This window comes from Chinchilla lanigera, unplaced genomic scaffold (genome assembly GCF_000276665.1).
Source record: "Chinchilla lanigera isolate Chin_1 unplaced genomic scaffold, ChiLan1.0 scaffold00084, whole genome shotgun sequence".
Taxonomy (NCBI): Eukaryota; Metazoa; Chordata; class Mammalia; order Rodentia; family Chinchillidae; genus Chinchilla; species Chinchilla lanigera.
Window position 1 is genome coordinate 7,637,324 of NW_004955485.1, and position 17,545 is coordinate 7,654,868.

The 17,545-nt window shown below is 57.7% G+C and overlaps 1 protein-coding gene across 1 annotated transcript in view; it reads left to right on the plus strand.

The window, feature by feature from the left end:
• Positions 1 to 15,576, plus strand: part of LOC102011010 (steroid 17-alpha-hydroxylase/17,20 lyase) — a 37,768-nt gene extending 22,192 nt beyond the window's left edge. The window contains exons 3-10 of the mRNA XM_005403822.2: positions 7,755 to 8,336; positions 9,560 to 9,698; positions 9,891 to 10,120; positions 11,042 to 11,128; positions 11,465 to 11,680; positions 11,970 to 12,139; positions 12,580 to 12,683; positions 13,027 to 15,576. Coding sequence (XP_005403879.1) covers positions 8,040 to 8,336; positions 9,560 to 9,698; positions 9,891 to 10,120; positions 11,042 to 11,128; positions 11,465 to 11,680; positions 11,970 to 12,139; positions 12,580 to 12,683; positions 13,027 to 13,310 — 1,527 coding nt within the window. The 5' untranslated portion in view covers positions 7,755 to 8,039 and the 3' untranslated portion in view covers positions 13,311 to 15,576. The remainder of the gene's footprint in view (positions 1 to 7,754; positions 8,337 to 9,559; positions 9,699 to 9,890; positions 10,121 to 11,041; positions 11,129 to 11,464; positions 11,681 to 11,969; positions 12,140 to 12,579; positions 12,684 to 13,026) is intronic.
• The last annotated feature ends 1,969 nt before the right edge of the window (positions 15,577 to 17,545 follow it).

The window sequence follows — 17,545 nt, forward strand, 5'->3', positions numbered from 1 at the left end:
CTTCTGGGAAAGGATTGAGGTTGGCACGGGATTGCCTTTGCAGGCTCTCCCAGCTGTGCCATGACCGCAGAGCCTTCTCCAGGGTTACGTGCTGAGTAGAGGCTTCAGTCCTCCCGGCCCAGACTCACTGTCAGTGACAGAGCCAGGCCCATACAACACGCTTTACGGAAGCGAGTCCTGCCTTTTTGTGCCGAACGGGGCAGATGGGGCATCTGCAGCCGGTAGATGGTGGAAAAGTCAAAGTAGTACAAGGACGTAGACACACGCAAGTACCCGTGCTTATGATCCCCATGAACTGTTAGGGAGCATGGAGCGGCAGCAGAACATGTTCTCACGCACTCTCTGTCCTCTAACCATCGTATCACGCCTGCGCACCCTTCTAGCCCTCCACAGGGGGGATCGTGGGCAGGATGCCTGGCGTTCGGCAGCAGTCAGTCTAACGGAGCCATGCTATCACTCGGTTAACCCTTCTTGGTAGAGAACTTGATTAAAAGATGTGTCAATCAGACAAAGAGGATGCTTGGACTAATTATAGCAGGCATAAACTCCCTGGTGCTCTTGATAGCACAGCTATTGGTCCTGCGGCGTTAGCTCGTTCAGTGCTAACCGCTCACTGCGAAGACAATAGCACAGAAGCTGCTGATGGCAGCTGGGAAGTTCAGCGAGATATTAATATAAAGCTGCAGACCCCAGCGAGCCTCCTAGAAACCTCCGTTCCTGGGTGGGAGATCAAACGGAAAGTCTGCAAGGGCAGCAAGGTTTACAGCGTCCCTGTGATATGCCGGCTTCTGTGTCGCCTCCCCCCCCCACCCCCCGTTACCGTACAGCGGAAGTCCACATCCTCGGGGAGTGATCGGAAACCTACCAGGACAATCCGTCAGAATACTAGCATGGATACAGATGCTCTTCGAGAGAGGCTGTCAGAGTCTCAAAGGACAGACACGTTTGATCCCCAGATCAGAGACTGGGATAAGATTGCGGTTGCTGTAGAACAACTGGGTCCATTTGCGCATCTCAAGGCTCACTTCTGGTTTTATGTTGGGCTTGGTGTGCTCGTTCTCTAGTTTATCATCCTCTCACTGAAGTGTGTCGTGGAGGACTCACAAAACCCGGCACCAACTAGAGGCCATTCCACCATGACCGACTCTGCTCCAGCTTCTTCGAAGCAAAGAAGGGGGAGCTGTGGAGGTCCGCCTGGGCGCTGTGCTTGAAGGGGGAGCAGTTGTCTCCATTTTAGCTAAGCCTGCCCCTATTTCCATGTATTGATATGTACAGAGCTGGCTGGGACTTTTCCTTATCTCTTCAACTGCCTGTAAGCGATGCAGATCAGTCCAGCCGAGGTGCTGCTGTTCGTCTCGGCAGGCGTGTCCCCTCCCCCTTGTCCCCTCCCCCTTGTCCCCTGTGTGAGCCAGGGCAGGCGGGATGAAGAGCCAGTGCTCCACGCCAGGATCAAGCTGGACCAAGCCTCGCGATAGAGGCTACGACTTCCTGAGGTGTGGAAGATTACGCATCAGCGCTGTCACCGACCCCAAACATTAGATACTATCACAGTTGTATCATGCAGATCACACCTTCTGCAGATCCTTCTCTCTGCGTACTGCAGCGGTGATTTCAGGCCTGCTACCTAGCCCAGCTCACAGCACTCACCTGCTTCCCGCCATTCTCACGGTCACTCATCCTCAGGGTACTCCCTTCTTCATGGGAGTTAATAAAACCTGGTTTGGCCCCGGGTCGAGGCCTTTGTTCCAGATGGCCGTCGCTGTGGCTGGACTTAGGACCCCTGGGCTCCGCACAACTACAAACACGACTTCGTGTCTTTATTCTCTCCATGGGTTGCACTGGAAGTGGTGGATTGGAACTAACTCACTAGAATGCTGTAACTTTCCGTGGGATTACAAATACAAGCCCCCTGGGGCACGAAGAGGAAGGGAAGGGCTCTGTATCCCAGGGACTGGTTTTGGGCAGTTGGAAGTTTTGGGAGGCATCGTGCTGCCTGTCTTCTCATGTTCGTGTTGCTTATTCGTTTTCTTCTGTGGTGAGTTTGTGGTTGCTTGCAGTAGACGGACTTGGTTGTTACCACGGAGAGTTCTGAGTGTCTGCTTCTCAGCGATGCTCCCTGGTCATGCCTAACGCAGGCCTTCGCCTCTGTCCCAAGCTCTCACCGCCTCTGCTAGTGTGGGAGGCCGGGGCGGTGTAATTGGCCCAGCACCAGTTCCCTGGGAATGGACCACAGTATCGTTAATGTTACCAAGGTAATCCGGCTATTGCTATGCAGACAAAATCCATCAACCACTTACCTGTCCCGTTGTTTAAATACAGGATGACCAGAAATGGTGTATTTTTGTTAATTTTTATGAGACAATATAACAGGAAATATAAATACAACCATTTCATCAAGCTTACTCAATACAGGACTTGACTGGTGGAAATGGCACCCGCCCGAGCGTCGCTAAGGACAGTCAGGACCTAACAAACGTGCTGCCCGAGGTAGTTCCCAGCACGGTGTGCGGTGCTAGCGGTATCAAGTAAACCAGCAACAGCACTTCCGTCCAAGACAAACTAGATATTTATTACCATAAGAACCATGAATGCACCACCCTTAACCTTAGAAGATAGACCCATAATTATAGTATAAACACCAAGACAAACCAAGTGTTGACATGCAGAAGCTGCTAAATACACCACACCTCTGCTAATAGGAAAGAACTCCGCAGTAGTAACCTGGAGTTATACAGAGCCCTTCCCGGCCCCGGCTCTCATGCCTGGGAGGTCGTAGCCTCGCTCTCCAGCCTCGTCCCAGCCCCCGGCCTGCAGCACGGCTCTGCATGCCGCCTCGGCCTCGCCGGCTCACGTGCTTTTAGGGGAGCCGGGGGCGGGGCCGCTGCCTGTCGTCTTTGCCTCACAGACCGCACAGCAGCACCCAGGCCGATTTGCGTTGCTTAGGGCAATTGAAGGGATAGGAAAGTCCTCGCCAGCTCTGTACACATCAATACGTGGAAACAAGACCAGACTCAGCCAAAATGGAGACAATTGCTCTTCTTTGAAGGAGAGCCATCCAGGTGGTCCTCCACGTTAGCTATGTAAAGCTTAAGCCAAGCATGGTAGTGGACGCCGTAATCCCAGCACATGGGAGACTGAGGCAGTAGAATCCCCAGTTTGAGGCTAACCTGGGCTATAAAGTGAGTTCAAAGACAGCCTGAACTATAGCAAGACCCAGGCCGAGTTTTAACTTCTTGGGGGATCTCTTTTTAGCCTGCTTGCTGTCCGCTGCCGTCTATCCCAGTGACTGTGAGGCAGCGGGGGGATACTGGGAGCCCTGAAGAGAAGATCTTTTTAGTTCTGAATCCCAGTGTAAGGTGAACAGCGGCGATCCAGTAAAGAACCCAGCCAGCCTAAACCGGGTTTCCAGCGAGACCTCCTAGAGTAAGTCCAGAGGAGAGTCGGAGTCCAGGTCCTTGAGCCGGGCTTCTTTGGGTGGGGCGGGGGGCTGCTGGCTCGCTGGGTGGTTGCGAGGGACTAGCTGAGGCGCCAGGCAACGTGGCAACGGCCGGCGTGGCCGTGGCCGATGCTTTTGGTGCAGGTGCACCACGACCGAAGAGCAGGCAGGTTGGGAACAGGGTGCAGGAGGGTTGTTTTGGGAGTTTAGGCAGCTGGGCTGAGCCGCTCGCCGCTCGGGGAGGTCTGCGGCCTGGCAGTTTGCGAGGGCTGGACTTGTCACCCAAATTAAACAACCCCCTCCCTAAAGGGTGCCTCGCTAAGCCCTCGGTGGCGCTGTGAATGTGGCTGCGCTTGAGCCCTCCCCGGCTGTCGGCTGCCGTGTGCCTTGTGGAAGGGTCTGTCTGGGGCAGAGCCCGAGTTGTTTCTGCACCTCCCTGCTTCTGTGGGCTGGCCCTGTGCTCCCCTTGCCTCTGGCAGCTGGGCGGAAAAAAAGGTCCGCCTTGACTCTGTGCTCTGCGCGAGGCCCCATCTTCCCATTTCTCGGGAGCTTCCGCATCTCCCTATCTAGGCCGCACGTGGTGGCCCACAGCCGCAATCCCAGCGCTTAGGAGGCTCAGGCAGGAAGATCTCCACAAATTCAAGGCCAGCCTGGACTAGAGAAGTGAGACTCTGTTGCAAGAAACAAAACAAGCCGGGCGTGGTGGCGCACACCTGTAATCCCAGGACTCGGGAGACTGAGGCAGGAGGATCGTTGTGAGTTTGAGGCCAGCCTGTGCTACAAAGTGAGCTCAAGGCCAGCCTGAACTGCATAGCGAGACCCTGTCTCAAAAGACCAAAAAAGAGAAAAGAAATAAAACAAAGCAAAAAAAACTACATGGACAAAAAATACCTGTCCTGAGGGCCAACATTACTTTCTCTCATGGGTGTCCATATTATTGATAGCTCCATTTATTTTTTTGTTTCTAATCAGATTTACTGAGCTATTAATTTATGTACAGTCATGATGGGTGTGTGTGTCTGTGTTGCTGGAGCCCCGTGCTGGGCAAGTATTCTACCCCCATGAACGACACACCTAGCCTGGGACATTCAGCCATGTGATCTGATGAGCCACCCCTGCTTGGAATGTGCGGGGCAGCTGCAGAGGGTTCAGAGTGCCGCGGTGCACCACCTCCCGCTGGCTCCCTGCGTCAGCTACCTGCTGTGGGGGCTGTAAGTGGGTTTGCTTTCCATCCTGGTACCTACATGGAGCCATGTAAGAAGTATTTGGTCTTAGTCCCGCTTCTTTCTCTGAGCACAGTGACTTTGAGAGTCACCTATATCCTTGTGTATACAAGTAGTCTGTCCCTTCTATTGCTGAGAAATAGTTCTCTGTATGAGTGTATCTCACTCTGCTCATCCACCCACCTGTTGGTTTGAGTTGTTTCCACTTTAGGGATATTATGAACAAAACGACTATGAATATTTATACCCATGTCTTCATACAGTTTGTTTTTATCACTTTTGGGGCTTTCTGGTACCAAGAATCGAACTCGGGACCTTTTGCTCGTCAGGCAGGCGCTGTGCCGCTGAGCTATATCCCCAGCCCTCACTTTTGGATAAATAGCTAGTAGTGGAATAACTGGATCGTACAGTAAGTGTTCAGCTTTTCAAGAGACCACCAATACAGGTTACATTCCCGACAGCAGCGCGTACTCCCCAGTTGCACGGCATCCGTAAACTTAGGGGAACATCGATGCTGTCTCGCCGTAGTAACAAGTGGCTACCTGTGGGAGACACACTGGCCACGCGCAGGTGGCCTCCTTGGTCCCCACCTTCTGGTGCACGGCTCTGTGTAACCCGTCTTGCAAGTCCGGGCGGGCGTGAAGCGTGACGTGCACCCAGGCACTCGCTCCTGCTCAGGTGATGGGACTGCGTGACTGTGAGCCCTGTCCTGCTGGTCTCTCCCTTGCTGGCTCTGAGGGCCAATGGGCATGCTGCAGAACTCCAGGTTCAGGGAACTGCAAGTGCGTGTGGTCATCAGGGGCTAAGCTTCCAGCTGACAGGGAGAAGAAAAGGAAAAGAGGAAGAGGAAGAAGGGGAAGGGGTTGGAGAGAACCGGTGTCTGAGGAGGCAGCACCTTCACCAGCGGAGCTTCCGCCGAGAGCCACCCGGCCACCCCCAGCACAGCGCTGGGAGGCCGCGAAACCGGACAGATCTGGCCTTGGGTCCCTCAGCCGCACAGCAAGAAGGCCGCTCAGCAAGGCTGACAGTTTAATTGAGCTCTCTGTGCGGAATGCATTCTGTTGCCCAATCACACGTAACCAAATCGGTCTTTGAATAAGGTCGTGAGACTCAGCCCCTGTGCAAAGTACCCAGGCCTACGTCTTTGCGTCAAGTAATTAAACTTCTTAGTCTGGAGTACACTGTTTCATGATTAAATCTTGACCTTTGTATAAGGTTATTAGACTTTCCCGGTTTTGATAACTATTTTTGCCATTAATCGGAGTATTGGCGTGCTACTTGTCTTTCTGTGGCTCTGTCTACAAAGTTACTTTTCAAATGGGCTTTTGCTTTGGCTAGAACTACCTTGTCTGGATTTTTGAATGTATAAGGGAATGTTCCAGAAAGAATGACAGGATGGTACGCGCGGTGGTCCTCAGCTCAGCTCCTGCTGACCTTGAAGGGAGGTCCATGGCGCTGGACGCCGGTGCTAACGTTATCACACGGAGTAAGTCCCCTATGTTAAAGCAACTACTAAAAAATACAAAAGCAGCTACCCAACACTTTCTCGCTTGTTGATTATGACTTATTGTGACTTTTTCTCTCTCATGTTATCAAGTGGTAAAACTTATTCCAAAAACTTGAGAACATTTACCCAGTGAAGAAGAATTTCTAAATTATATTTTCTGTGATTCAAAAAGTGCCCATGACCAAAAGGGGTGGTGGGGTGATGGTTAGAGTGTGCTGTGCGCATGTGCACAGCTGCTGACGTGAGGTCCGGTCTCCCACAGAGCCAGGCCGGCCTTGCTTGTTAGTACAGATTGGTTCTGCAGATGAATGGGTTTGAACACTTTGACTTCTGCTCAGGGAGTAATATCCCTAACCAGAACAGAACTTTTAGACCCAGTACTAAATTGTGGTGCAGCATTGCTTCTGACTGATCTCTTAGGAAATATAAAAAGTGACAATATGATGCTTGATAGAGGTAGTCCACTCAGAGAATCCAGTTCTGTAGCAGAAGTCGGATTAAGTTACTCAGCTAGGCTATATCAAATAACTCAGATAGCCGGGTGTGATGGCGCACGCCTGTAATCCCAGCACTTGGGAGGCTGAGGCAGGAGGATTGTTTCAAGTTCAAGGCCAGCCTGGGCTGTAAAGTGAGCTCAAGGCCAGCCTGAGCTGCATAGCGAGACCCTGTCTCAAAAAGACAAAAAAAAAAAGTTAAATGTTTATGAAATACATCCCATTAATATGTACAATTTTTAAGTTTTTATGTATCAGTTTAAAAAAAACCTGAGCATGGTGGCACACACCTGTGATCCCAGCTCCTTGGGAGGCTAAGGCAGGAGGATCACAATTTTGAGGCCAGCTGGAGCAACTTAGTGGGAGCTTGTCTCAAATAAAAAATGAAAAGAGCTGGGGATGTAACTCAGTAGAACACTTGCTCAGCGTGCATAAGGCTGTGTTCAATCCCCAGCACTGCAAAATAAATAAAAATTAAGTTTAAAAAGTTACATCTAGTCAGGCATGGTGGTGTGCCCCTGTAATCCCTGCACTCAGGAGGCTGAGGCAGGAGGATCACCCCCAGTTTGAGGCCAGCCCTGTCTCAAAAAATCAAACAAAATATATATCTTTAACATAAGAAAGGCAATTTAAAGTAACTCACAAGGGCCGGGGAACCAGGGGGCTCCCCTTCCCCTTAGCTCAGCGGCACAGTGCCTGCTTGGCAAGTGCAAGGTCCCAAGTTTGATTCCCAGTACCAAAAAAAAAAAAAAAGTAACTCATACCAGGTCATAGAGCAAGAAAATGGCCAGCTAGAATTTGAACTCAAATCTCTTTAGACTTGGGCCCATGCCCTCCAAGCCTGGGCATACTGCCTTGGTAAGACTAGCTATTCGGGAGTTAGGACATCTAGGTTTTATCTTGTGTGACCTGGGAACCTGTCCTTGGAATCCCTTAGCCAGATGTTACTGATAAGCCCGGATACCGTGTTTCCAACAGGCCCTGCTAGTTGTAGCCCCACTGACGTTGTTATCTGCCCCCTGATTTTGATTTTACCTCATGGAAGCCTCAAGCCTGGATTGCTAACCCAGATACCATTTGCCTCTGGCACACAGGGGTCCCTGCGGATGAGGAGCCCCAGGGAGACGAGCAGCTGTCCTCTGCTTATCCGCTGCTCCTCCCCCAGGGGATTGCCCTGGGACGGAGCCAGCCCTTGAGGAGGCTCTGTTCCTCCTCCTCTCCTGGTTCTGGGATAGGGGTCGGGCCTGGCTCAGCTCCAAGAGAAACTTTCAAGAGCCAAGAGATAACCCATCACCAAGGTGAAGACCAGCCTTAAAAGCATCTCCCTGCGCGCTCGCCTCCCTCACAGCCGTCTGTCCTGCCTGCGGACACCAGCTACCATGTGGGAGCTCGTGGCTTTGCTGGGGCTCATCCTAGCCTATTTCCTGTGGCCCAGGCAAGGGTCTCCTGGTGCCAAGTACCCGAGGAGCCTCCCATCTCTGCCCCTTGTGGGCAGCCTGCCCTTCCTTCCCAGAAGCGGCCACTTGCACTTGAACTTACTCAAACTGCAGAAAAAATATGGCCTCATCTATTCCTTCCGTTTGGGCTCCACAAACACAGTGGTCATCGGCCACCACCAGCTGGCCAGGGAGCTGCTTGTCAAGAAGGGAAAGGACTTCTCCGGACGGTCCGTGACGGTAAGCACGCCCATCTCTGCTGGCCCTCCCACCCGCTGGAGTGCACCTGCTCCCGATTCCCCGAAGCTCAGGCCGTGGGAAGAAGGGAGGGGAGCGACCTGCCACCCCACCGGCCCTTAGGCGGAGCACGGAGAATTCAAGGGAGGCCTCTGAACCAGTGGCCCCGGGGGTCGTGAGCCCTCACCCCACTCGCCTCACCCTGGACCTGGATAGAAATCTCTGGGCCTGATTGACAGAGACGCTCTTGGTAAACCCCACAGCCCAGGCCCCGTAAACTGCCGAAGGAAGAGCCGGCGTTACCGCCACTCTTCCTCAAAAGTGGGGGCAGCGGTCACTCCTCCAACGGGAGGTGCCGAAGAGAAGCCAGGCGCTCCGCAGGCTGGGGTGGCCGTCTTCCCAGAGCTGCCCCGGTGACTCCGGGCCATGGCGGGGGCTGACCGCCAGCGGCACGTGCGGGCTGCTGCAGACCCCACCTAGGTCACTGTCGGTCACCATCCCAGTGCCCGGCCCGCACTCCCATCCCTACGCCCGCTGCGGAGACCTCCCCAACCACCCTGGCGGGACGCCTGGCCTCACGCTCACGGACTGCGGCGGGCTGCTTTGCCTTAAGCCAGTCAGCCAGAGGGGCCCCCAGCTTCCCTCTGCCGTTCCTCCTGGGGGTCTTGGCAAGGCTGCGGGTCAGAAGGCGGAGGACAGAGGTTTTTTTTGTTGCTCCCCTGGGAGGAGGCAGCGTGGCGCGGGTCCAGCGTGGGCAGCAGGGCTCGTGCGCTCCGCAGGCAGGGCTGGTGATGGTGTGCAGTGTGGAGATGAGCACGCCGAGCCCCAGGAGGGCAGGGAGGTCCGGCAGCCGCTGTCTCTATGAGCTGGCCGGTTCCTTGTCCTCAGACCAGGCAGTTTGGACAGCTTACTCCACCCACACTGGCCCCATCCTGGTCAGAACTGATAGCGGCCAGCGGAGGTCCCCTCCCCGGGAGATGAACCCCAGAACTCCTGCCTCCTTCTCCTGACTGCCCCGTACTGTCTCTCTTGGAATCGGGCAGGGGACCTTCAGGCCTCTCCTACAAGATCACACAGTCTGGGTGGAACCAGGGGGCTCCCCACACGGGGCCAGCACGGCAGGCACCCGCCTCTCCCCAGGAAGAGGAAGGGGCTGGGGAGGCGCAGGACCGGGTGGGGCGCTGTGGGGCGTGAGTGATCCCTACAGCCTTGCCTACTCTCCACAGACCAGCTTAGCCCTGCTGTCAGACAACGGGAAGGGCATCGCCTTCGCTGACTCAGGGGCCTCCTGGCAGCTGCACCGGAAGCTGGCACTAAGCTCCTTTTCCCTGTTCAGGGATGGCGAGCAGAAGCTGGAGAACATCAGTGAGTGCTGGGGCTGGAGAGGGAAGGAGGGCGGGCGGGAGGGCCCGGAAGGGCTGTGGAGGGCTCGCCAGCCTTTCCCGGGTGACTGCTGCCATCTCCTGGCCGCACGGGGCCGGGCCCTGCCCTGGCTAGCACGCGGGTGGCGGGTGGCGGGGATGAGGTTGCCGATTCGTTACCCGTCTCTCCGCACAGTATGTCAGGAAGCCAGTACACTGTGCGATTTTCTGGCCACCTGCGATGGACAGGACATAGACTTGTCCCCGTCAATCTTCATGGCGATAGTCAACATAATCTGCGCGATATGCTTCAGTATCTCGTACGAGCGCGGGGCCCCTGAGTTGGCGACCATAAAGCACTTCACCAAAGGCTTCCTGGACAGCGTGAGGGAGGACTTGCTGGTGGACATATTCCCCTGGCTGAAGGTGAGCGTGAAGCGGCCCCACCTTCAGACGCTGGCGCCCTTGGACACGTTCCCAGCCCTTCCTCCTGTTACTGCCCAGCTCCAGACCCATGTGTGTCCTCAGAACCTCGGCCACAGCGGCCCCGCCCTCCCTGCCTCTTGTAACGCGGGCCGCTTCCCACACGAACGGGTCTGGCCTCGTATTTGTGCATCTTTGATAGCGACTCCCGCTTATTTCTCAGCTGCCATGTGCCCGTATGCAGCACTCTGCATTCACCCTTTCGTTCCCGCCAGGGGCCGCTGTCCAGTCACCACTGTGCACGTGAGAAGATAGATCCAACCTGCTTAGGCAGCTTGCCCCGTCTTCAGGCTCATTTATCTTTTCTTTTCTTTTATTTTTTGGTTGTAATAGTGATTGAACCCAAACCGTCATGCTAAATAAATACCCACCCTATTTATTTATTTATTCATTGAAAGAGAGGGTCCCACTGAGTCACCGGATTGTGCAGGCTGAGCTCAAACTTGCAGTCTTTCTGCCTCAGTCTCCCAGTGCGGAGGACTGTAGGTGCTGGCCGTGCTGTCCACTTACCTGACATTCAAGGGCTGGCCACACAGCAGAGTGTGGCCTTGATGTTGGATTGAATGGGGCAGGGGAAGGGAAACCGCCCTTGCTTGGTGTCCTAGTTGCCCATTCTCTGTCCCCACCTTGCCTTCCACTAGGCCGAAGGGCAGGGATGAGTGGGAGCGCTCCTGAGACAGGGAGCTCGGTCAGCCTGCAGCAGGGATTCCCAGGCCTGGAAAAGAGAAGTGAAAGAGGCGTGGACCTGACATTTCTTTGTCTTTAGCTTTTTTTTGTACCAGAAATCGAACTCAGGACCTTGCACTTGCCAGGCAGACACAGAGCTACATCCCCAGCCCACTGACATTTCTTTCTTCTCTTCAGGTTTTCCCCAGTAAGGCCTTGGGAATACTGAGGAAGTACATTGAAGTTCGAGGTGTCCTGCTGAGTAAGATTCTGAAAGACAGCAAGGTAGGCGGTGCCGCGGGTGAGTGTGGGGAGGCTGCAGGCAGGCCAGGGTCCACCGTGGCCTCTCCGGAGCCCAGCAGGGTGCCTGACACATAGTAGGTGCATTATAAAAGCTGACCTAATAATAGGAAAGCGAGGCATTGAAGGGTCACTAGGAGGGACACAGGCACCCCCCAAATTTAACGAGGGCCCAGGGTTATTTCCTACCTCCCCAAGCGTGTGGGTCCTGTCCAGCCCCTCCGAGCACCCCGGTCTTGCCGTCTCGTCCAGGACAGAACTATAGCGGCAGGGCTGCGGCCAGGGGTCCCCCCTCATTACTGTCTCACCCTCCCCGCCCAGGAGAAATTCAGAAGCGACTCCATCACCAACATGATAGACCTGCTGCTCCAAGCCAAGGAGAATGAGGACAATAACAACTCTGGCCTAGGCCAGGACTCAAATGTATTTTCAGACAAGCACATTCTCAGCACCTTAGGGGACATCTTTGGGGCTGGCGTGGAGACCTCCAGCTCTGTGGTGAGCTGGATCATAGCCTTCCTGCTGCACAACCCGCAGGTGAGCTCCTCCCACTCCTGGCTCCCGTCCACCCGCAAGCCGGCCTGCGACCCCACACTCCAGACCCAGGGAGAGACTGCCCTCTGCCTTCCCTACAGGAAGGCTGTGCTGGCCGCCCTGTCCCCAGGGGCTCGGGCTGCCAGAGGTTGGGCCTGGCTCGGACCCGGCTCGGACCCGCATGCGAAGGCTCTGCACAGCCACTTCCGGATGCGGCCCTTGGGTTCTGAGGAGCCCCTGCTTCTCCTGGGCTTACACAGACTGACTCCCTGCGCCTTGCTCTGGCCCTCAGGTGAAGAAGAAGATCCAGGAGGAGATCGACCAGAATGTAGGTTTCAGCCGTACACCGACGTTCAATGACCGCAACCACCTCCTCATGCTGGAGGCCACCATCCGAGAGGTCCTTCGCATCAGGCCGGTGGCCCCAGTCCTCATACCTCACAAGGCGAACACCGACTCCAGGTACCTTCCCCCCCAGGTTACTGCCACAGGTTACTGCCAGGGTGCTTGGCAGCCCGGCTGGCTCCACCCAGCCTGCTGCTCAACTTGCAAACACCGGCAACTACCAGTCCTCGTGCCCCAGCCCTTCTGGCCAATTTGCCCACCACCTTGGGTGCCCCCTGCCGAGCGCACAGGCCCGCCAGGCTGCGCGCAGAGCGGCTCGGGACCGCGCCCAGGCAGCGGCGCTGCGCGCGTACACGCACGGCTCCTGCGGCGCGCCCACCCCGGCGGGCAGCGGCGTCCGAGGGCCCGTGCTGGGACAGGGTTGATTCGGACTGGCTGGGCAGAAGCTGCGAGACGAGGAGAGAACTGAGGGGTGCAGGGTGCCTTCCCCGGGAGGGCCCTGCCGGGGGTGGGGGCGCCGCACCCACCCTGGCCCTGCCTCCCTCTCCCTGTGGCAGCGTCGGGGAGTTCACCATCGACAAGGACACAAACGTGATCGTCAACCTGTGGGCTCTGCACCACAGCGAGCAGGAGTGGGACCGGCCGGACCAGTTCAAGCCCGGTGAGCCCCTGCTCTGGCCGTCCCGCCCCCTGGGCCAAGTAATCGGCTTGGACTCTCGGCCCCCAGCACCCAGTCCGAGCAGAGCTGCCGCCGCACGGGCCCCTCACCCGCCCCCTCCCGCCTGCTCTGCGCTGGCCCCCACGCCTTCCCTCAGCTGCGCCTGCTCCTCCCAGAAGCCCTCTGAGGCCTAAGCTGCCTCCCTCACGCCTGCCCCTTCCTCACCCGCCCCCTGTGCTCCCCGGTGCTTCCTGTCTCAGGGGCTCATGGAGGGCGGGGCTGTGTCCCCACCGGTCAGGGCGGCTTCCAGGCCCGGCCCCTGGCTGATGACTCCCTTTGCCCACAGAGCGCTTCTTGGATCCGACAGGCAGCCAGATCATCGTACCCTCCCTGAGCTACCTGCCCTTTGGAGCCGGGCCCCGCTCCTGTGTAGGGGAAGCCCTGGCTCGCCAGGAGATCTTCCTCATCACAGCCTGGCTGCTGCAGAGGTTTGACCTGGAGGCGCCGGGAGACGGGCAGCTGCCCCTGCTGGAGGGCGTCCCCAAGATGGTCTTTATCATCGAGCCTTTCAAAGTGAAGCTCACCGTGCGCCAGGCCTGGAAGGAGGCCCGGCCGGAGGGCGACCCCTAGACGCAGCACCCGATCCCCCGCCCCCCCCCAAGCCCCAACCCCCCACCCCGCTCCGCCCGCCGCCCTTTCCAGCCTGCAGCAGCGCATAAACTGAGCAGTTCCTCAACAGGTCCCCAGCCGCTCGCTCATTTACTCATCTGCTCCCTCATTCGATCGAGAGATGCTCTGCTGAGCGCACAGCGCGTCCTGTCCGGCGCCGGGGGCGCAGGCCGGGCCCTGGGCTCACGTGCGCTGAGGGCCGGCGGCGTGTCGCGGGCGCGGCGGTGCTGGGGCCAGTTCCATGCAAGGACAGAAGGGCGGCTGGGCGAGGCCGCTTTAGACGACGGCCTGGGGCGGGCAGGGGCGGTGGGGTGTGCCCGCCTTGAGGAAGGAAAGGGACGCTCTCAAGGTGGGAAAGGCCAGGGCCGAAGTGGGCAAGTGAGCGGGAGGAGGCCGCCGCGGTCAGCACGGGCCTGGCGGGTCTGAGGAGCGGGCGGCTTTCGGCGGGCAGGAGGGCGGCGGCCATTGCACACGCGTGGGCAGCGATCTGCTCCGTGCTTGTCCAGGCTCAGCCCGCGTGCTGCACGGAGCGCGGTCTCCTGAGGGCGGAGGAGAGGGGAACGGAAGAACGGCTGGGAGGGCGGCGTGCTGGCCGGGAAGGTGACACGCCGATGGCCTTCGCCTGGCCACAGCGGGGGAGCTGGCCAGAGGAGGCAGGGTCGGTTTACATTTTGAAAGTAGAGCTGCGGTCTTTGGCCCAACAAACGCGCTGCACGCACCTCCCGGATTTGGCTTTGGCGGGACGTGCAGCCCACAGGCGGCGACCCCGTAGTCTTGGTTCTTCCTCAAGGACCAGCACGCCTTGCCCTCCTGCTGCCCGGGGAAACACCGCCGAGAAAGCTGCCTTCTGCAGCAGTGCCGCGTTCTACCCCTTCTCCCCGCTCAAAAGCCCCAAGGAGCCTCAAAGCCTCGCTAGGAGACGGAGCCCTGAGTCCTGGAAATGTGAGCACAGCCTCTCACCCTCGGCCGGGGCAGCCTGCCCACGGGCCTGCTGAGGTGCCTGGCCGAGTCGGGCGGGCCAGGCTGCGGCCATCGATGACCCAGGCGGGTTTAATGCTCTGACTGGACAGGAGGCTGTGGAACGGCCAGCAGGGAAGTCCATGGTCCTCCGGGGTAAGTTTTCCGGGAGGAGGAAGACCAAGGGAGCTCCGGGAAGCAGGAGGGCCGAGGTTTCGGTCAGAGCAGCACCTCCTGCAAGAGCGTGCCCGCTCCTCTGCCCGGGTCAGCGGGGCTCTCGGGGCTGGGGCCGGGAAGAGCAGCGTCCTCTCAGACAGGAACCTCGTGGCCCTGGCACCTGCCCCCGATGCACGGGTTTGTCCCCGCCGAGGGCCGCCACCAAATCCCCACGTCCCGGGCTCGGCGTGAACGCCTCTCAAGAGCCGGGACTCCCGGCCCTCGGCCTTCCCCTCCCGCTGCCCTCGGTGCACCTGTGTGGCCCTGAGGAGGGTGTGGGCGCCCGAGGACACGGTCCCCCGGCTCTGGAGTTCAGGACTGAGCCGCCTCCTGTGCTTCGTCCCGCACGTCAGCACGTCTCAGACGCGTCACGGCTCCCGGGCCCACGACTGGGCAATGACGCTAGCTCCTTGTGCCGAAGAAGTCCCGAGGGTTGGCAAAGCTGGAAGGGCGTTGCCGAGACTCCCCTCGCCTCGTGACCTCACCACCCTTCACAAGCAGTGCCGGGGGGACACATGCGCAGCTCCCCTGGGTGTGGCACCCTGGCTGTGGTGGTCGCCAGCCGCAGTGGGAGGGCGGGAAACCGCGGTTAGTTGTCCCTGGGTGACCCTGGGCACGGGGCGCTCCGAGCAGTGCGCTGTGGCTGTTTCCTGGTGTGACCACCGTGGGCCGGGCCTCCACAGGCCCGGGGAGCTCACCCACCACACACCTGCGCTGCGACCTGCACAGCGGCTGGGTGCGCGCGCTGCGGTAGCTGCTGTGACGCCACGGCCTGCGTGTGCAGCACCAGCGGCCGCAGCGTGGTCCCGACAGTGTCCCTAGGAGGAGACGGGAATTTCCAGCGCCACTGCAATCCCCTGGAACCACCATTAATTCATGGCCTCTGGTTCTCCTGCGGGCACCGGACTGCCCCCTAAATGTCCCTGTGCCATATTTCCACCGTGCGGACACTTAACACCTTCAAGGGCAGAGCAACGTGCAATGACATAATTTAAAAGTGATGTTCCGCACACTTGCTGCCTTTGTTTCTAATATATTCAATTATGGATTGTAAGATTTGGTTTGTTACTGGTGGTTCAATAAGCGGTTCATCAAATTCCTCAACATTTACTCATCAGCTCTAGGGAGCTAAAGAGCCACCCCTCCCAGGAGCAGTGGACCATCCCAGCCCCTCCGAGCAGCAGCCCCTGCACAGGGCCTTCCCCAGCGACCCGGCGTGCGGGCCGGGGTGCGGCTGCTCCCTGGTGATCACCTGCTGGCCTCTGGTGATGCGGAAGCTGAGGCCTGGGAAGCCGTACCTGCAGCCACAGACACACCCGCCTCACTGCACAGGCCGTCAGCAGGGTGGGGACCACGGCCCGTGTCTCAGGCCTCCTGCCGATTCCCCAGACCTGCTTCCCCACTTGTAAAGTGGGGTCACTCAGCATGAGCGCCGCCTATTCGCTGCCCGAGGCTCTGGGTGAAACTCGCGGAGCTCAGTGAGCAGGCGTCTCGCGGGCTGAGCTCATGCGTGGACGCAGACTGTCGTGCTGGTGTCGTTTACCAACTGACCTCTTACCTGGCCTTCTTCCCTTTCGTGTGTGGCTTGGTGCTGGGGACTGAACCCAGAACCTTCCTACTGAGCTACGCCCTTTTTTGAGATAGGACTTCACTAAGTTCCCCTGGCTGGGCTCAAATTTGCAATTCTCCTGCCTTAGCCTCCCCGAGTGCTAGAATTACAGGCTACCGGCATCCACACTCGCCTTTTGGGTTTCTTAAGCCTCAGTTTTCAGCTGTGCATGGGAGGCTAAGGCAGGAGGATTACCACATATTGAGACCAACCTGGGCTACGCAGTGAGTTTAAGACCAGCCTGAACTACATAGCAAGGCCCGGTCTCAACAGAACAAGATCTCCATTTCCCTGTGCACTACCGGGTTACAGGGTGGGGGCGGTGGGGGGTGTGGATATAGTACCAGCCTCGGAGTGTTGCTGAAGATCAAACACTGTATGTGCCTTAATAAAGATTGACATTATCATTAACTTATCACCCAAATCCAAAAAATACCTTTCTGAGGGTTTTACACACACTTCCCCTAACTCCAGCCAACCTTGGCCTAGCATTCCCTCGGCGTCGCTCCTCACCGGCCCAGCGCAGGGTTGCCGCCCCCGGGAGGCTGCTCTGACCCCCCAGCCGGCACCCCGGGCATGGCGGGCGGGCACTGCTGCGCGGTAGACAGTGCCGAGGCACTCTCTCCAGGCCACAGCGGGCCCCTCTATGAGGCAGAGGCCGAAGGGTCCCCACTCCCGGGGCCGGCACAGGAGGAGCTCCACACAGGCCTGAGCTCTAGGGAGGCCAGCGCCACCTGTCCCCAGGCTGGGACCTGGCACCCAACCTCCAAGCCGTGAACCCCCACCAGGGCCGGCCGGCAGTGGCTCCGTCAGCCAAGCCCCTCCCCGTCCTCCTGGGTCAGGCCTTGGTCTCTGCTTCTTGGCTGAAGCAGGACACGAGAACGGGGAGTTCTAGTCTTGTCCATCAAACTCCCCATCCTGGGCTTCAGGGCACGGATGAAGTGTGCACCAGAACCCAGGCACTTGGGGCAACTAGAGAAACGAGGAGCTCAGTGACCCAGGCGCTGGACACCAAGGAGACTTACACCCTCTGGAGACCAGCCCACGAGAACTGCTCCATTTGGACAGTAGCTTTTAAAAAGGAAGGAACAAGCCCTGCACGGTGGGAGGTGCCTGTAGTCACAGCACTCTGGGAGGCTGGGGCAGGAGGACTGCAAGTTTGATCCCCCTCACAATTGGGGTAACTTAACCCTTCTCAAAATTAAAAAAAAAAAATTAAGAGCTGTGGCTATAGCTCAGTGCAAAGATCCTGGACTCAACTGTTAGTACGGTAAAAATGAATGAACAAATGAACGAATGGATGGCAGAAGCGACGAACACCTTCAATTCTCTCCTGTGGGTTCAGAACAGAACCATCCCTAGGTGAGAATATGCCCCACTAGGGTCACCCGGAAAAGCCCAGCAGGAGACGGCA